Below are 20,205 nucleotides of genomic sequence, written 5' to 3'. Positions count from 1 at the left end.
CTTTCAAAATCTGAATATGATGACAGCAAAATACAGCCATTCTGTTGTAATAGTTGATCAAGAGCAGGTACAAGGCTGAAATAGGTGCAGAGTGTAGGTATGCAAGTCGTGTGGATGTGTGTGTGCATGTGTGTGAGTGAATGACAGAGAGATTTAAGATTACCATAACTTCTACTGTATGTAGTCTGTATGCTACTGTGGTGCCATCTTCTGGCAGGGAAGCACAACAGCCTTGACATACGAAAGTAAGACAGTGACACTAAACACATTTACATACCTAAAAAATTCTCAATTAAAAGATCTAAAGAAAGAAATGCAAAAGAAACTCATAGATAAAACAAAAGCATTTAATAAAACATTTTATATAACAAAAAAACCCTAAAATAACGGCATTTGGTTTAACATTTAGCCTACAGTATTGGTTACGATGCCATGAAATTGATAGTGGATGTACATTATACAGAGAATGTAAGACAGTACTGCACAACCTGTAGGATATAGCAGCTTGCAGCATCTTTCAGTGCGCACACATCCACACACACTGTCACTCTCATAAAAACATAATGTAGTTCTAATATGAAGTAATCATTTACACTACTAAAAGAGTGTGTTAATTTGTTGCAAGAGCCATTCAGTCATCTCTGTGAAGCATCAGTTACAGAGACGGCAGTTAAAAAGATCTTCCCTTCCTTTGCATTGGAACAGTTTGAAGCGACGGACTTTGTGACATTAATATCCAAAGTGGATTGGAATTGGCGGCCTGCCAAGGCTGAAATGTGGCGAGAAGATAACTCATTCAGCTCTGGCTCAAACTTGAACAAGCTCACACTCACACTCACACACGTACAAAAACAGATGCACATATGCCGACGATCAATAAACAAATTGAAGATTGTCTTGAGAAGACCTTGTGTGTACATATTAATGTTCCCAAATCCTACAGTATGAAGGCTGACCAGCCTTACATTCCTTTTATCTACACAAAATGCTTAGAGCATCTCATATTAATATTACAAAACAGAAAAATGGAGGTTATTTTGGTGTTTACGACACAGAAACGTGACTCATAGAAGAAATATAGATAACACTGTACATAACTTATCTGCCTAACATTCATTCTCTATTGTCATAGATCTATAAGACCCAAATCACCTTTAGAGTGTCACAAATACACTCATTAAAATACTATGTACAGTAAGGACCACTTTATCTAAGCCCCCGGAGATGCATGGAGCTTGCTAAGAGTTCCCTTAACATTGCCCTATAACTGGACAGTTTTCTAAGTGGCCCACTAATGTACTCTACAGAGGGAGCTGCTGAACCACTGCACTTTGGTCTTTGAAACATTCAAGTAATGCCAGGAATCAAGAGTATTCACATACACACATATCCACTATAGTGGATTTGCTACTAAATGAAAATGACAAAAAAAATGACAGAAAACAAAATATTTGCTCCCAACTCAGTCAAAGACACTTTTGTTACGGTCATAAATAACTTCTGTTGAGTCCCTTCTTTTAGTAATAGCTGCTTCAGCAATTTCATGTACAGCATGTGTAGATATTTTCTTGTGTAACATTTCATGTGTGTGTTGTGTCAGCAGCTTTTTTTCCTTTTCAGAATTAACACCAATGAGTCTCAGTGTCAGTGTGTGATATCTGGTGATGATGTGTTTAAATCTTACATGATAGTGCTTCCTCTTCCATTCATATATCAAGAGGGCATTCTCACGTTAGTTTCTTATTGACCTGTAGACTGTGAACTGTAGGTAAGAACAATATAGAAAACAGGTGTCCTGAGGGAACCGTTGGATTTACAGAAGTAGAGGCTCTAGGCTGGATTTAGTCCCTGGTTTTTATTTATTCTCTGTTGAGTCTCTAGATGTTTTGTGGGTTGGGATAATATTTGAAGACCTTGTAGATCCACTGTGTGTAGTACTGCACACTGATGAAGATGCTGGGCTGGTTCGCCCGAGCACAGCCTCTGCCATGTATGCTCACTCCAACTATAACCCTGATCTCGCCATCCTGGCACACAAGAGGGCCACCATAATCCCTCTGTAAAAGAAGAAATAGAAATCATATTTCTCTGCGTCAGTGGTTATGAAGTTGTTCTCATCGCTCTTTGCTTTTTTGACAGGGTTAAATGAAAGCAAAATGCACTTTTTGGATTTCAGTGACAGACATTACCACCAGTAATTGTGAGCATGGACAGCTCTTTTCTAATGTTAGAAACCACAAAACCAAGGCTTTGATCACTGATGAAATTTGGTGCAACTGTCCCCAGCTGCTCTATTTACAATGGATTGAATACTAAGCTTACGGATTCAAAGAACATTTGTTTGAGATTTAGATCAATCTGAGATTTGAAAGCACTAAGTACAACCAAGGAACTAATATCCTTATGATTTCACACAGCGAACAGTTACTTTATTCCAAATGTGTAAAAGAGGCTTGCTCTGGTTTACCAACACAAACTGAACTTGCTTAATGAATTCTTGCACAGGGTTTTACTTGTGATCACTGAAACAGTTACGTGGTAAAACACCTCACTAGGGAAATAATTACAAGTAACAGTTTACCTCACACACTCCTTCATTCCTCTTGCCTCCTGCACAGATCTTGCTGTTGGTGATGTGGATGCTCCCTCTGTGCATCTCCCTACACCTCTCATTGCTGACAATGGGCAAGTCGACTGCCTTTAGGATGTCGTCATGGCCAGTGCCTTGAAGAGTTAAAAGTCTTATTATAAATACACTAAATATTATAATATCTAGTGCTTTATTATATTGATTGAGGGTTTCTAAAAATGTCGAAGCATATTTTAGAAACAATATCATAAACAATATCAGCCTTCCATGGTCTTTACAGTATATCAGGCCTGAGAAACATATGGCCTAAACAGTAAACAATTATTATTATACAAGTTACAATATTGAACTTCACCTTTTTAAAAAATAAAAATAGAGAATAATCCTACAGGACTGCTTCGGGAAAACAATTAATGTAAGTGAAATATATTGGAAGCCTCGGAGACTTCAGGACCAGAATATCAGTACCTTTGGTTTCACCCCATCCATACATTTTACATATTGTTCCCTCTGGGATGGAACACCCGGCCACAGGCAACTGAATCGTGTGGACGTTGTCTGCTGGAAGGGCTGGCCTGGACAAATGTGATGAACACGTAAAAATAAAACAGGATCAACATCTCCCTCTCTCTCATGAAAACACAAACACACACACAAACGGACACTTATTTTTCCCAAGCACTCACTTAGATAGCCTGATGAGGGCTAGGCTGGAACCCTCAGGACCACATATTACATGAGATATGCTGACTTCTTGTCCCTTGGACCAGTCATGAGTGTCACGAGTATCAGAGACTCCCAGCCACACCCGGTACTGTCTGAGGTCAGGAACACTACACGGCAAAAGAGTTGATGCTTTATAAACAATTCAGCATGTATTTGTCTCTACTAATCGGTTTGGTCCGACTGTTCAGGTCAGCAATTTATTAGTGTCAGTAATGCCTAAATATAGCAAGACATACATACATATACATACATATACATACACATACACACACACACACACATATACATATACATATATATATATATAAAAATAAAATGTGCTGACAGTTCAAGGTTCAAGCAACAGAAAAGAAAAATTAACCGACAAAAAGCAATGAAGTTACCATGAGGAAAAGCACTGTCTGTCAGTGAGGACCCACTCCTCTCGTATTAGTGAACCTCCACACCAGTGCTCTGACCTGGAGAGCAAAAAGCACAAATGATAGATAAAGTACCAATCTAAGTCAGTAGGCAAGAATTATAAAGGCTCCAATAGTGTCTTTGTTGCAAACTGTGTGCTGGGCTGTGCACAACTTAAAATAGAGATGCATGTATTACATGACATGTATTGTCATTGCTTCAACAACAGGTGAGTTACTTGTTTTGTAATTAGAAGAATTTTGTTTCTCTTTAGAGTTGCTGAAAAATTACGGTAACTGAAACCATACAAAAAAAATAAAATAAAAATTATTCATGAGCAAATGTATTGGACAGGTCTCTAAAACAACATCTGAACCTGGAAAACAAGTGGTATGGGCAGGATGGTCAACTGTTTGTCAGTGGTGCAGGCAAAGACGTGGGATATTAAATGCACCACTGTACCCTTTTTGTATGCTGACCATCCAGCTGCCGTCCGATATGCTCACTGGACCTCCTCCTACAATCCTGGTTCTCTTATGGACAAAGCACCCCACAGAGGATAGCTCACCTAGAAACGCAGAAACACATACACTGATATTTTAATTTAGCTCATGTTTGTAATATACATTTTATGAGACATAAATTGAATGTAACATATTGGTGGCTGTTTAATGGTGACACTCACAGAATACAAGTGGCACATGCACCGCCTAATGAGCTTCCACGATCATAATTATGTCTGAAACAAGACCTGTTATGCTGATGAGGTCATTTGTTAAGGTAATTATTGAATATAATAATAAACCATAACCATAACACATGGTGGTCATTTGAACTCTATACTGTATGTATAGGAGATTAAGGTGTTGTCTGCATTTGAATGAGTCAAACAGGCAACACACACTAACAGAAACAGATGCAACCATGACAGCGTAATGTCCTGCATCATGTACCATAATAGCTGAACATAAAAGTGCCTGGATAATCATGTTTTCCTGCTATCCTGCTACTCATAAAATATTTTAATTTGCAACATACTGCTAGCAAATTAATTATGCAATTTTCCTCCATTTTGTAACTGCACTTATTAAGACTGTTAATTGCATTGTTAACTTATTGTCACATGGATATAATTATTAGTTATGCCATTCTACCATTAGCCTTCACAGTGCAGCATAGCATCACCTTTTACTCAGGCTTTTTTTTTTCTTTTTAATGTTAAAAGATTTTTCTTCTTGAATTTAAATTCATCAGGTTCTGAAACCACTAGAAGCACAATTAATTGCCTTGCAGGCTATCAAATACAAATCGGCGGCCCACTTGCAAACAGACAGACGAGCTGTCAGAGACACTCACCCATTGGAATAGTGTTCTGTGAAGTATCACCTGCAGAGAGGAGACAAACAAGGGATCAGGGAGTATTAACTGATACAAGATAAGAGGCAACCTCACACAGTGGTGTAAATTTTACGGTGGCAATACAGCGTTGGCCCTTTCATTTATCAAGACATGGCATTTGTTTTAATTTGGGGGGGTTGTGTGTGTGTATTCCAGCTTGAGATTAGTTAAGTTAGTAAGGTAAATAGTATAGATTTGTTATCTGGATACAAAGCAATTTATTGGTATAAAACCGATTTTTATGAGCCAGAACCTCTATGCATAGCTGCATGGTTTTGATGTATAAACAATGACACTGTAAAAGAATCATGATAGAAGACAGGCTAACGCAAAAACACACACACACATTCATGATGCCTCTGGCTTTTGGTCCATGTGGAAATCATTAGAAAGAACCCTCTTCTCTCCTTCCTGATGAGTTGTAAATCTCTTCTGACACACACTAACATGCAAGTGTAGACAGATCTACACACTGCAAACAAAGTGTTTGTGTGCGCACGCGTGTGTATTTGTGCGTACTATGAGCAAAACACAACCACACTGTAACCAAGTCTACACTATCACGAGCTTAATTCGGTGAGTATGACAAACCGTATCACTGGCTTTTTCTCTGTGTGTCGGGATGTGTATCTGTGAAGATCTGCATACAGTACATCCATGCACTCACATGGTTTTACATTGCAGTAGTCCCAAGGAATGGCTGAGTTGTTGGTATAGCACCAGGGACCATGTTTATCTTTATCTGGGTTTCTGCAGTAGTTTCCCTCGAGGCCAACCATCAGCATGCCCCTCTCGCCACTGGACAAATACACAAACAAAAAAGATCTAAAAGTTACTTCTTTATCAACACTCAGTAAGCCCCAAATACAATTTTTTTTATTCCTGTTTAGTCGAATAATTCAGCTGTACATCAAAAAGCGAAAAGGGATTTGCTGGTGATTTACAACTATCAGTAAGACCTGAACAAATTTAGATGGATAGGATCTGGACAGTCAAACGACACAGCTGTGTAGGCTCCCTTCTCCCAGACAAGATAAGAAGGTCATCTGTGAAGGAATTACTCACTGAGACAGCACGCACCCACCTACACTCACATGTTTAATATATGCTGATGCAGTCATATCCCACACAAGTGCATTTGCGTAAGATTTTGAAAACCACAAACAAAATTCTTTCCCACACTAAATCCTTGATCGATAAGGTGGGGAATTTTGAGAGAAAAGCAAGACAAATCAGAACGATACATATTTTCAAATGCGTGTTTGTGTATCTTGTACTTCTAACAGCCAGCATAACAGCCAGCTCTAACTGTGACTCCCCAGCCCTGACTTTTTCCCCTTGGGCAGGAGCTGAGCGGTGGAGCTGATTGGCTTTGAAGTATTCTTACAAAGGAGGGATTTGGGGTCAAAGGTGAGGAGTGAAGTGTATATCCCCCAGCCAAGTTATCATTGGCAGTCATTCCTGCTGAGTTAGGTCATCTTCAGGGAAACACTTGTAGCTATTAGGAGATGCTTTAGAGCCCAGTCACGGCACCCGCAGGAGCCGGTTTCTCCTCTGAGAATCAAGAGGCCTGACTTGAACTGCTAACAACAATAAGACTTAACTAGAGGTCAAGAGGGCACCTACCTTCACTAACCACCACATCTCAGGTTCACACACATGTTTCTTGAAAAACACAAGTACATTCTGCCGCACTCTGAAGCTGACATGCACAAGCTTGTATCACACAGAGTTAACCTCTCAAGAATTTTTTCTTGCGTTGAAACCCATAAAATTTACATGTTTCCTGCTCATCTTCAGTGGTTTGCGCTGATCCCATAGAGCTCTTTAAAAAAACTCTACACTTTGTTAGACTCTTGTAGGCTGTGTGACATTGTGACCTCTTTTTTAGTGAGACACTGCGGCTTATTGATGGTGCATTTCTGTTTTGTACATCATAGTGGAGTTTGGGAAACTTATTAAGTAAAAAAAAAAAAATGGCCTGACCTGTTGCTGTGGTTTGTCCATGGAGCACAGATCAGGTTTGATCTAGTCCTTGACTGCTCTCCTTGGTAATTCTCTCCAAAGCCATGATAGCAGTCTAGAGAAAAAATAAGAGAAAATAAAATTAGGTCCATGTCTATAGAAACAAAAACAACTTGGAAAAAAAATTATAATCAGCAGTAATTTAATTTAATTCAGTGTTGTTCTAAAGTTTCTATAAACTTGCATCACCACAATAATCTTTTTTGCATTCTTTGAAATGCAATATTATTGTACAACAAAAAAGTATGGACCAGTCGGTAAGAAAAAACATATACAAAATATGTAATATTTTATTTAATATTTTAGTCATAACTTTTGATGGTCGTGGCTGGATCAAAAGATGCTGAGCTAGAGATACAAACAATTTATCCACAATGATGGCAGAAAAACATGACTTATAAATTTGATTTTAAAAGCTGCCTGTCAAACTGTATCTCATTTCTATATAAGAATGTATTTAGCCCCCCGGCTAGACTGCAACACAACCTCAGAGAGGGTTTATAATCCCAAGACCAAAACCTCAAAGAAGTATCCCCAAGATACTTTGGTACAGTTGAATTTGTGTACTCAACCATAGATCTACTTGTTTTATTTCTAAATCTCTTGTTGCCCCAGAAAGATTCCCACCCAGCTTTATTCCCCTCTATTCCATCTTTCACTGTCCAGTGAGACCTGACAGTCCTGAGCTGCTGTCAGATTTCGTTTATGTGAGGCTTGGTGGACAGTCCTTCCCACAGTCCTATAGGGCTACAGTTTTCCACAGGGACAGAGCAAATGTGGTTATAGACCAATATGTGCGATCCCTGTGAACTCCATGGTCTACAAAATATGAAAATGCAGATGCTGCTTCTGAAAATGCTGCTCCGGATATACAGAAAATCGGCTTTGCAATTTCTGTTTTGAGTGTCAAATAAAGCTGTTGAGACTCTTACCGCTGACAGGCTTGTTTTGGGTGCCGCACTGAGGGATGTTGGTGCAGAACATTTTGGGTACTCTCGGGTCCATAGTGAAACACCAGGGGAATTCTTGGCCATCTGGATTCCGACAGTAGTTTTCTTTCAGGTCCCTGGAAAACACAGAGAAAGTACCTCAGTTATGTTCTCAAATATAAGTGATAGCTGTTTTATGTCAGTGTCTGACTCACTTGCAGGGGTAGGCTTGAGGTAGGAATGTGTGGTTATGAGGATACTGTGAGTCCCAGCGTTGGCAGATGAATCCAGTGGGTGTCATGTCTACCGTCCCCCTGTAGCCCTCTCCTTTGCCCTGGTAGCATTCTGTTGTTTCCACTTCATTCCTTTTGGGAGGTGTTTCTGTGAAACAGCAAAGGGTTGGTGAGGTTGATCAAGGTGACATATTATGTTCCATCAATGCTGATATAGTTTTACTGTGTTAACCAGTATACAGCTAAGCTAGTTAATGTTCTGGACATTCTGGGATTGTAGTTAAGCATAGAGATGTTTTTTTTTTTCTCCAGCTCACGTATGATATAAAAGTTGTGTCACACAATGCAGAATTTTATCTTTCAACTTCCCCAAATCCTCTCAACTATAACAGACAATTCACTCCGATCAGGAATGACAGCTAAATCAATTACCCTACAAAGTTAAGTCCAGCCCCTCAGGTCTTGAAGTGTTGATGTAAGAATTGCAAATATTTCCCTTTATGTGGTTATAATTAAGGTAGTAAATGTAGCAAAAAGAATAAACTCTAATAAAATCATTAGCACTGAGGAATTATTCAGTGTGACAGTTTATTTGCCATGATGAAAACACAGAATAGGTCCCTCTGTGGGTGTAGAAGACCTACAGTATTGTGAGGCTAATGTGGCCAAAATTACACAACAAGGCAGCGAAACTTAGCTGCTCTACTTGTCTTAATAGAAAGATGGCTCATTACGCACAAGTTCATTACCCTGACCATTGTGTGTGGTTGCATTCAACAATATGTAAAGCCACAGATCTTCAAGACTTTATAACAGACATTTTCTGCCCATACAATATGTCTAAAAATAGATATGCACTGGTTGTGAGAGTAAACAAAAGAACAGGCCATGACAAAGAACACTTTGTCTTTCAGTGTCTTGCTCCCTCTTCTGTGCCTTGTTTTGATTAAGACTAACTGGGTCATAAACTTGGTCTGTTCCCAGCAAACTCCCATATCAGAGAGAGAAAGACAGAGAGTGAGACAGAGGGAGGGAAGGAGTGAGTAGAGGGGTGGGAGGGGGCAGTGAATCACTGGCTCCACATGGAGAACTGCCATCTAGTAAACACAGTGCCAGTAGTGCTGATGATTCTAGCAGGCAAACAGGCCAGTGACAGACTCAAGAGAAGCTGAGCCCAACAATAACATAATTGCTGTATCTGTTTTATGTTCTTGAGGACCACAGAGGGTGTCTCAGTGACTCGTCAGAGATTGTAGGGTCAACTAAGAGAATAAAGTATAGACCCACAAAACCAGACACACGATTTGACACATGCATCTACTGGAGCTCTTCCACATCAGTCACATCATGTGTATGAGAGTATGGGGTGCAATGAAAGCGATCTGCTTGTAGTGTATAAGGCCTAGGTGTCGTGTCTGTATGGAGGCACATGTGGAGCAGTAACTGAGCCCTGTGTAGTTTGACCACCACACGTTAAGAGCTGGCATAGAACAATAAACAGCAGGCGAGTAGCATAGTGGAAAAATAAACATTCTGGCTATTAGAGAAGACATAACAGAGAGCCAGATCTAAGAGGGGAAGTCTGTATCCACCAATGAGAGGGAGAGGAGTTGTAAAATGAAAGGTACAGGAAGTTGTAAATTTTGGTGCAGTCAGTCACACTTGACGGGTCTATACACAACACAAACACACCCACGCAGAGACGCATATATTTTCAATTAACATGCATGACAAATCCTAATGCATTTAACCACACACAAACAAACATGCTTTCATGCTTACCACAAACTTTGATGTTGCAGTACTCCCAGGGTGTGTTTGGATCTGTTGTAAAACACCAGGGTCTGTGGCGTCCGTCTGGGTTCCTACAGTAGTTATCATCCAAGCCCTTGTCAGGATACCTTATATAAAAAAGCAGTACAGCAACCTGAGTGTATGGTCAAAGGCTATACAAGAATAAAAACCATAGCAGAAATACGTATCACGCTGATGTCATGTTAAATAACAGTAATTGTTCCAACATTCTGAAAGTCCAGTGGTACTTGAAAACAGAATTGTGTTCCAATTTACCTACTGAATCTTTATTACTACAGAGCAAAAGTGGATGGACAATTCACCATAGCACTGGAATGGTACAAGGACTCCATCTGTGAATCTGTTCAGAGCTTAGGGGAGTGAAGAAGATAATAAGCTGCACCACCACAGGTGTTCTACACTAAGTCGTCCCACATCCCTCCAGGCATGCAGCCTCCAGGCCTGCAGTATCAGGCTGTGGGACCATCTCATTACATTAGCGCTATGAGGAGTCTGGGGCCTCGTTTACAAAAACATTGGGATGATTAAGGATGTGTTAACGAGGTCCCACTAATCCAGACCACCTGCCATCCGAGTTTAGCTGGAACACTCTCTTAACGTAGACACACATAATTGATTCACGAATACACACAGACACACACACGCACACAGACACACACGCACACAGCTTAAAGAATGCTAATACACACCAAAGTATATGGCCTTCCTAACATAAGTGTAAGCTTATTTCATGACTGGACGTGTCTGCTTTATAATCTACTGAAAGCTTAAAGGAATTTGAAACAATTAAGTTGAAATGAAGAGTTTTCCCAGCACAGAGCTGGAGTACAACATTAAAGACACACAATTACGGAAGATTGTGATTTCATTAGGGATGGGGGCACTGGCCAACTCCAGATTGTATAGGTTTTATTACATAAGGTATTTGCTTTTTACTTTATACATTATACAGTATGTAACCATGTGGGTGAGATTAAGCATCCACAATTTAGAGTGATGCAGATCCCTGTTTGTACTGTATGTGTGAGTTTGTTCGAATATGTGTCACCTCTTGGGGTGGTACAGGTGTTTCTGTGGTTCATCTAGGTCCCAGCGCTGACATTCCTTTCCATTCTCTGTGTGGTCCATGGGTCCTCTGTAATCTTCTCCATTACAGCTCATACATTCCACTATGGGGCAATGACACCCACATCACAAACACAGAAATCAAACAGCTTAAAGAAATACACAAACAAGCTATCAGCAGAGGGATTTGCAAGAGCATCCCCTCTTTTGCTGTGATTGGTGACTTTGCAACAACATTCCAAGCAATTAATTGAAAGAATAGAATAAATCATTATTGTAATGGATCATGCTTGTATGCAGCAAATTGGTTGTGCAACATTTTGCAATAACATTCTTTATAAATACTTATTAAATCTCTAACAGGCATCACTGTATGCTTAATGCATAGTAGACCATGGTGCGTTGCACTAATAAAGGTGAGAAACTCTGACGTAGAGAAGTGGTGAGTAGTAAAGAGTGTAAACAACGCAGAGGATGCAGAACAGAAACAGATGTTTATGAGTCCACTGCTGCCATGACAGAGCACGTTTTACACCACTGTCTGCATGCGTAAGTGTGTCTGTGCACATCATGTTTGCGTGTCTCTTTGTGTTTCCTATTTTTCCTTTCCTATTTGCTATTACCAGTTAATTTCTGGAGAAACCTTGCAGTCATTTGTTTTTTCACTTCTGAATAAACACAGGCTTTCGGTCACAGTAGAAAATCTCTGTTGCAAAAGTTGTGATAACCCAGAGGGACACCATCTGTGAACTGGAGAGCATAAAGGATTCCCATCCTGTCTTTTGAACCGCAGCCTGGTTCTTCATTAACGTGATCCAGTGTCATGCAAGCAGAGGAAACAACCCCGCTGCCAGCATGAATTTCAAGGGATTAGAAAACAGAGGTCATTATCATCCTTCTTCGGGGAGACGGCCGCATCAGTGATATTGTGTGATCTAACAAAGGGGCTGAAACACCGGTGGGAAAGTGCTGTTCTATCTCCGTGACTCCACAAATATCAGAGTTTTATTTATCCAAATCCCTAAATTAATGTCTGTGGTTTCCTTCTATGTGTACCAGAGGGTCAGATGAAATAGCTAACAATTCATTTATTGGAAATGACAGGTGGACTAAAAGGCTTTTGCATTCCAACCACAGCGTCTTTAGGTTTAAACATTTACAAAACTTGAACTTCATGGAATGAAAGAAGACACCATAACCTGAACCACACACCTAGAAATGGCTGCAGCTGGCCTCAGTGAATAAAGAAAACCTGTGCAGCCACCAACACACACACGGATGTGGAGTAGGGCAAAATTAGAGCCTGCATGCCTAAGTCCAGGGCGCTATGTGATTCTATAATTTGCTACAGCATATTTCAGACGATCAAGCCTCAGTTGGTCAGGGAATTTGCAATGTGCAATGGGCATTATCTTAAGATGAATGACCACTCAGGTGCATACAGAAATATTTTGTTTGTGTGTGTGTGTGTGTGTGTGCGTGTGCGTGTGCGTGTGCGTGTGCGTGTGTGTGTGTGTGTGTGTGTGTGTGTGTGTGTGTGTGTGTAGCCTACCCTGTGAACACTGTGGTATGCCACACCCCTGGTGCCTGAAGTGTGGCCGGGGGTCAGTGGTAAAGCACCATGGGCCAACGGTGGAGTTGTCTGGGTTGCGGCAGTAGTTTTCCCTTAGGTCCTTCTTTCTGAACCTCTTAGACATGAATCTGCCAGAAGCAGAGCTTAAGTTACACAAACAGACATGTACCAAGTCCGGCTGCCAAAAAGTTCAGCTAGCAGACACAGCAATTTCTTTTCAAAAACACCCAAGGCCACAGTTTCTGCTGTCCCTGTTATCTCTTGACAGAATGACAAATCCTTTACAGATTTATGAGAGTGCTGCTGCCTAATTGACTGAAACCTGCCTGTAAACATGACCGGTAAATATTAACAAGTGTAAAAGTGATTGATGGCAGTGCTAAAGGATCAAATCATTCGTGACAAACTGTTGTTAATGAGAGACACACATTAATATATAAAAGCAATGTTAGTTTTCCATGAGGCAGGTTCTGAATATTCTATAAACATGCTGACGGATGACTCATATCTTCTACATCAGGCCAGCACATGGCTGTGGTCACTGGCTGCAATGATGGACAGTGTAGTTTTGAGTCACACTGTTTTTGGGTTTTTTTTTTTTACTTCATGATGAAAAGATAAAGTTCTGAAGGAGTCTCTCAGTGGGGTGGGTAATGACAGGCACAGAAATGAGAAGGCATTTACAGGGCAATCAAAATGGAGGAGGACCTTTCACTGATAAAAAGGCTATTTGCTTTGTGTGTGTGTGTGTGTGTGTGTGTGTGTGTGTGTGTGTATGTGTGCGCGTTTGCCATGCCAGTAAAATGAACACTACAATATGTCTGGGTTTAATTACCGGATCTACAGAGACATTAATAGCAGTCTGATAAGCAGGTTCACTTGAGGTACAAACGCACGCTGCCCTTCTTTGATTTGACGGCTGCAGGAACAACTTACCTTTCAGAGTTATTTAATGCCTCTGAGGAGTGGAGATGGAAGAGGGTAGCACGTGGTTCAATGAAAATAAAGCTCTATGTGTAAGGGTCTCTGATGATTATCAGTTATTATAATTAAAAGTAATTATAGAATTATTAATAATAATAAAGTCTTCCTCAGTTTTATTCTACACTATCCCAAAACTTACGCTGTAAACATAGCCACTTTAGAACACAACAAATTGGAAATTTTAACAAAGATGATGGGAAAGGAAATGATACTGTAAAATATTAATTGGTAATATAAGTTTGTACGTTAGGTTCCACATTTTCTGATGACTATAGTGCAGACAAACTAAATCTACAGTGACTGCAGGAGACTAAACACATTGTTAAGACATTTTTGGAGGCAATTACTAAAGAGGTTTCTTAATTTCACTTTAAATAAATAAATACTTTGACATGCATGTTTTGTTTTAATTTGGTTTTAATTTCTCTCTTGAACTACATGCTACACTGTATCCAAAAATTTCCCAGCATTTTGAGCAGCGATCTTCAGCTTTGGCACAGAGATGTGCCTAGAACTTAACCCAAGGTTGCATATTAGATATGATCCTAATTCTAGTAAAACGCATACACACATTGGCGCACACGAACACACACAAAGGCCTATAAACAGTTGGCCACAGCAGGAAATGATCAGTGAATCTGTAAAGTGCTACAGTGAGGTCAGTTCTGATAAATGACTGCTCCCAGGAGCCTAATCAACCCCTAATAAATTATATGCATATACACATATAGAGACTAGCCTCTAGCTACTGGCTAATTGCACCACTAACAGGCCAACACCAACATTAGGAAGCAGCTTTAGTACAATCTTGTTTGACGTTGTGGTGAAAAGCTCGTCTCATTCTTACTTGTGTTCATGGGGAAAGGGGGAGGCCCAGGCCTGGCACAGGATTCCACTCACTGTCACCGACCTTCGCCCCCTGTAGCTTTGACCGGTACCCACAATGCACTCTCTGACATAGTCTGGGAGAGACAAAGAGAGAAAATCAGGGACAAGCCAACAACTTGAGAGCAGAGCAGACACTGTGTATAGACAGTATGGGTGATGGAGAAAACAGACCGAAGAAGATGTTCTGCTATAATACTGAGCTTAACAAGGATGCAATGGTGCCAAAAGCCAAATCTGTTTTCCTAATCTTCTGCAAAACATTTGGACTCAGGAAAATAGGCTACGCAGCTTGCATGTTCACTGTTGTGGTTAGTCAGAGTCACATGTGGTGGGGTTTTCCATCATCTACATGAACACCACTTAATGACAGAAAATGAACGATAATGTGCTGTTACACCATAAACACAACAAAAGGTCCCTACCCTTCCTTGTCTTCCTCTTGAAGATTGCATCCATTATGAATCTAAAATCACTTTGGGAAAAGCAGTATTTACAGAATTTAAATTCTCTGAATCGTAAAGCTAACAGGAGTTTATAGTGTCTACTGCTTATAGGAGGTAAAACTCTGCAGATGCTTTTTATTTTCTGACTGGGTGATATGGGGGCAGCATGGCACACGACTGACTTCAGTATCAGCTGGTAGAGAGAAAAGGTGGAAGAGCTGAGAGCACCTTTCTTTTGATAGAGTTGGTAGTTGAAGTCCTGTTGGCTTTCAACTCCGTGTGAGTTATTGTCGAACGACAGCCATTGGCATTTCCTGTTTTGATGATCATAGAGGAATGCTCTGGAGAATATGGAGCACAGGATTTAGAGAGAACAAGCATGGAGTGGTCAATTTTCTTAAGCCTCTTGAAGTAAAAGCAATTAACACCGCAGTTGAGCATACAAATATGTAAAGCACTTAGCAGACCTGACCTGAGACCTGAGCTGACATACAACTGTTTATTCTATATTTCAAAAAGCACAATTAAGGAATCTGACAAACCATCACGTTACACATCAGTTTACACACTGTATTGACAGCGTTTTATACTGCAAGAGCAATTTTACCATGTTACTACACACTCTGCTAATGCTGGAAGGGCAGACATACCTGCAGGTGAATGAGAGTCTTTTGTTACGGCTGCAGGATTTGGCACACCTGGCCAAGCTCAGCTTCCTGCTTTTGGTCAGGTGGGAGGAATCAGGTGACACCAGTCGGATGCAGTCAGTCTTCTGGTAATCCTGAAGTGCATTTCGTCTGCTCTCTGAGACATAGGAACATAAAATGCCATTGAATGTTTATATTTTATTTAGTATCTACATTTACTGTAAAAATGAGATTGCAACATTCGTCAAGACAAAAACAAATCAAGCCAAACAATCCTTTATGTCTACTTTGCCATCACAAGGTTTGTATGTTTTCGATGACGGTACAGTTATTATTTTTAATAATGTTATTATTAACCATATACACAAGTCACCCATTCTCTGTAAAATTATGGGCGCTGTGCATGATCTGCTTTAAGCCCAACCAGACTTAGAACACTGGGCAACAGCATTGCATTAGTGGTTTAACTGTTATTAATCTGCAGGACCTAATAGGATGCCCAGACATTTATCACTGTCCGCACTAAAACTAAAGCTGACACACACACACACACACACACACCAGAGACAGGCCTGTGCCTGTTTGTTGCTTCGCTTGTTGGCAGGATCTCTGCCAACTCACAGTGCCAGTTTTAGAAAGAAAACTAATGCCACCTCTTACTTTCGCTTCCTCCTCCCACTCATTTTGACTGTCCACGATTTTATCAGAGCAGTTAAACCCTAACAATGCGGTCTTTCTGCTTTCTGATAGACTGCTGATTTTTGGATCACATTTTGGGTCGCATTCATTATTTTGATATGTGTGTGTGTGTGTCTGTGTGTGTGTGCGCGCGCTTGCGCACGTGTGCATGTGCATGGGTGTGCTTGTCTGTGCGCAACTTGAGGTCGCTGAGGACCAGAGACACCGTGTTTGACCGATCCTTCACTTGAGTGCCGAGGAGCAAAAATAAAAAATTAGAATTTAATACGAGTCACTTTATGGGACAAAACACTCTAATCACTTCATCCCAGAACCGCTGTACCCAGGATGCGCACGGACAACCTCTGACTGTGCGGGGTAAAATGCGCTCTGGCGCGGCGCGGTTGCAAATGACAGCAAGAGTTAAGATTGAGGAGCCCCTGCTGGATCCTCGGTACTGGCAACAGCATCGTTTTCATCTCCGTCCAAGAGCTGCCTCTTTCTTGATGGACGGCCTGGGACGGTCCTTCTTACTGTCCTCTGTCGCCAAGTATAAACTTCAACTACATTATCGTGTTAGGATTAGATGCAAAACCGACTTTAGGCTACAATGCATAATCTACGGTGGAGATATTAGGCCTAAGAAGACATTCAAGTTTTATTAGATAACAAAGCATTTTCTTCTCTCCTGTTTGATAGTTCTGCAAACCAGTGGGTTCGAGCACCAGCTGCAGCCAAATGACACACGACAGGCAGCAGTCTGAGCGGTCCTCAACAGTTTTCGCCAAACTTACCGGTACATGAAAGAAGGAAGAGTCCGCAAACGAGCGTGTAAATCCACATCGTCCCGTCAAAAAAGAACAACAGACACAAACAACAGAAACAAAGTGGAAATGCTGCTCGCTCTGCTGTCTGACTGCAACCAGGAGATGTTGCTTCCACCACTGCACAGATGATGCGTCTCCTTTCTAAAGTACTTCCTCGCCTCCCTCCCTCCCTCTCTTGCTGTGCGTAAATATGGCTTTATCTGTCTCCCTCTCTCTCTCTCCCGCTCCCCTTCTGTTATCTCCTTCTCACTCTGTTTGTGTCTCTTGCTCTTGTTGTCTTTTATTGGCCTGGATATCACACACAAAACATAAGAACGTTAAAATCAATTTCGGTAAGAGAAGGTGATCTCACTGTGAATGTGTGTGTGTGTTTCTGTGTGTGTGTGGGTATGTGTTCAGACCTCTTGGTATAATTACATATACAAATTACTTTCTGTCGTTTTGCTTGTTTAAATTTATCCCTAGTGTCCCTGTGTCTCCCCTCCTTTATGATAAAACTCCTAAATGAGCTGCTATTAAAATATAAAAAATAAATATTGTCTCCCCTTAAGAAGAAATTCAGTGCACAGTATAAAGATGTGAAAAGCATCCACACGCTCCAATCTGTGGAGTATTCATTTCTCCAGTCAAGTGACCTTCAGGCATCATAAATAAAGCTTGACTAAAAACTTAATACTTCAACTAAAGTAAAAAAAAAATAAAATTACACTGAGGCTACGATAGATACAATAATGCTCTTGTCTGACTGAGTCATACATGTACATCCCTGTGGGAAAATTAAATCAATATTAAATTATTTTTTTCATCAGATGTTGTGTCCATCCTTCTGTGCTGTCACTCAGCAGCATCCCACTCAATCATCCACCTGCGTTTTTTCACCGAGCGGCATGATGTGCTAAATGAAACAGATATTGGCAGCTACTTGTCAAGGATGGGAAACTCAGTAGGGGATGTAAAGAGAACATAGGAGGGTGTGGGGTGTCCCCCCCCCTTAGGATAAGAGATGAAGTTACTCGGTGGGTGAAGGTGGCTGAGCTGAGGACAGCATCAATCCATCTTTTGAGTGTCATCTCTATCTCCAGCGATGACAGCATGAGATAGGAGATGTGACACTTAGCTGGCCTTAGCGTTTTTCTAAACATCTCTGATGGCAGCATTCCTGTCCTCCAGTGATCTCAGCAGTTAGTGCAGATTGATCTTTACTGTGTTGTGCAGATCCCCAGTATTTTCTTAAAACTTTTACCATGTGCCCAAAACAACACAGAGCAATAGATGAATAAATACGTAGGAGGAGACTCACTCCATCTCTATCTTCTCTCTGGTTCAATGAGTAATGCTCCCGTGGCTTCCTGAGAGGACCACAGAATCATTCGCAATAATAAACAATCAGCCATGAGTCAGATACTTTCACTGGAGCAGCACACATGTCTTCTTGTTTCTATTTTTCTTTTCCTTCCTTCATCCACAAATACAGGAAACAAGAGCACATATTCCTGTCTTTTGAAGGCAAACATGTAATCAGACTGTTTTTCTTCTGCCATTTCCTCACGTACACTTTGGCGAGAACAAGCTGCAGATGACTGGATAACCTTCACCAGTATGGTCTTGTGACCAAAAGCCCCCATCGCTACAATCTCATTACTGACTCCCCTAGCAAGAATCCAGTGGGTGTTTTCACTGCGTCTGAAAGCCACAAATTCTGCTAGAAAATGGAAATTAGAGAGACCCAGTAGCCCACCGCCTTGCTCATATGAGTGCCGTCACTATCCAAGACTCCTCACATCTGTGCTTGGTTATTGCCAGAAACTCCATATCTTCCTGCAGCTGGTAATGGAGGCAGGAAGTACAGTGGGAGATGGAGATGATAGTGGGAATGAAGAAGTTGATACTCAGAGAGTGTTGATGCAAAGTGGGAAAAAAAGTGTAAAAAACTATAACAGGGAGCTACAAAACAAGGCTGCTTATTTGTGGAGTGTGTGGAGTATTATTAGACTTCCCGCAGATTTGTGCGGAAGTTTTTTTTTGCACTGTGTGACTAGTGTTGTGGGCTTTTATTTCTCTGTGAATGCATGTTCATGTACTGTATGCAAGGTTTCATCTGCTGCAAATTAGTTGGACCTCACTGTGACCTCTAATCGTTCCAGCCTCTCTTCCAGTTTCCATCCATATGACCTTATGTGCAAGACATGGTGTCAAATGGAAAATCAAAAGACAGGACAACAGGAGTAGAGAGGGGGAGGCAGTGAGATATTTTGACTGAGAAAGGACAGATAAGGAGAGTGGAAAGGAAGTGTCAAAGTACAGGCTGGAGGTATCGCAGGTGCGTAACGAGAAAAGAAAGACATTTAGTGGTTGTGTGACTGTGTGTGTTGGGGTTAGTGATGACACTGGTGGGCTTCGATGCTGTAAACACAGATACTGTGTCAAGAGATCCCCCCTTCAAACAAACACATACTTCCTGTTGTCACTGCATGTGACTGTAGTCACTGCTCGTAATTGAGATCTGCTGACAGTTACGGGTAACACTAACAAACTACGCACATGCACAATCTGTCTGTACAAACAGTTTAAAAATATGGCTTTTTCAGAAGAAAGCAGACTGTTTTTTGTTGGGTTTTTTTTGGGGGGGGGGGTTTATTTCAGCTTTGTTGTTTGCTTTAAGTCATATTTCTGTTTGAGTTTTCGGACTGCAAAAGAAAGCTGGAGAGTGGGCAGCAGACAGAAAACCAAAAGTGGAGTATTAACACATCACTTTATTATCATGCACATTAACAGACTGAGTCACCAACACATCCCCAAAAATAGCATTAAAGAGAATCAGAGGTCCAAACAGATATAAACCACTCAATACACCATTGATTTTTCTTTAAGATAATTCACTCTCTAACAGAGAACAACTGCTTTTTTCATTCTCCCTGACATACTGAAACTTTTTATCGATCCCACAAAGCAGAAAGCTAAGTTTTACTAATGACTCATCTCTGA

At 40.8% G+C, this 20,205-nt stretch overlaps 1 protein-coding gene across 1 annotated transcript; it reads right to left on the bottom strand.

Moving 5' to 3' along the window:
* Window positions 1–333: 333 nt before the first annotated feature.
* hgfb (hepatocyte growth factor b) lies at window positions 334–17,466 on the bottom strand. The gene is made up of 18 exons (XM_067502412.1): window positions 17,188–17,466; window positions 15,719–15,872; window positions 15,297–15,409; window positions 14,585–14,699; window positions 12,733–12,881; window positions 11,164–11,284; window positions 10,083–10,201; window positions 8,283–8,448; window positions 8,071–8,204; window positions 7,100–7,193; window positions 5,781–5,911; window positions 5,072–5,101; window positions 4,178–4,283; window positions 3,700–3,774; window positions 3,277–3,423; window positions 3,059–3,165; window positions 2,582–2,724; window positions 334–2,057 (listed from the first exon to the last, which is right to left on the bottom strand). The coding sequence occupies exons 1-18, from the start codon at window positions 17,234–17,236 to the stop codon at window positions 1,878–1,880; spliced, it is 2,133 nt and encodes a 710-aa protein (XP_067358513.1). The 5' UTR covers window positions 17,237–17,466; the 3' UTR covers window positions 334–1,877.
* Window positions 17,467–20,205: the final 2,739 nt, after the last annotated feature.

The sequence above is a fragment of the Channa argus genome, chromosome 4, assembly GCF_033026475.1.
Source record: "Channa argus isolate prfri chromosome 4, Channa argus male v1.0, whole genome shotgun sequence".
Lineage (NCBI taxonomy): Eukaryota > Metazoa > Chordata > Actinopteri > Anabantiformes > Channidae > Channa > Channa argus.
Note: the sequence above shows the minus strand (reverse complement) of the source record. Positions and strands in the feature narration are given on the sequence as shown.

Bases quoted from the DNA above. Each gene is read 5' to 3' on its own strand.
- hgfb (XM_067502412.1), bottom strand. From the start codon at position 17,236: ATGTGGATTTACACGCTCGTTTGCGGACTCTTCCTTCTTTCATGTACC. The intron at 7,194-8,070 runs GTAAGAGTCTCA...TTTTTTCTCTAG, and splicing joins CCAAAACAAGCCTGTCAGCG to ACTGCTATCATGGCTTTGGA. The intron at 3,166-3,276 runs GTGAGTGCTTGG...ACATTTGTCCAG, and splicing joins GCCCTCATCAGGCTATCTAA to GCCAGCCCTTCCAGCAGACA.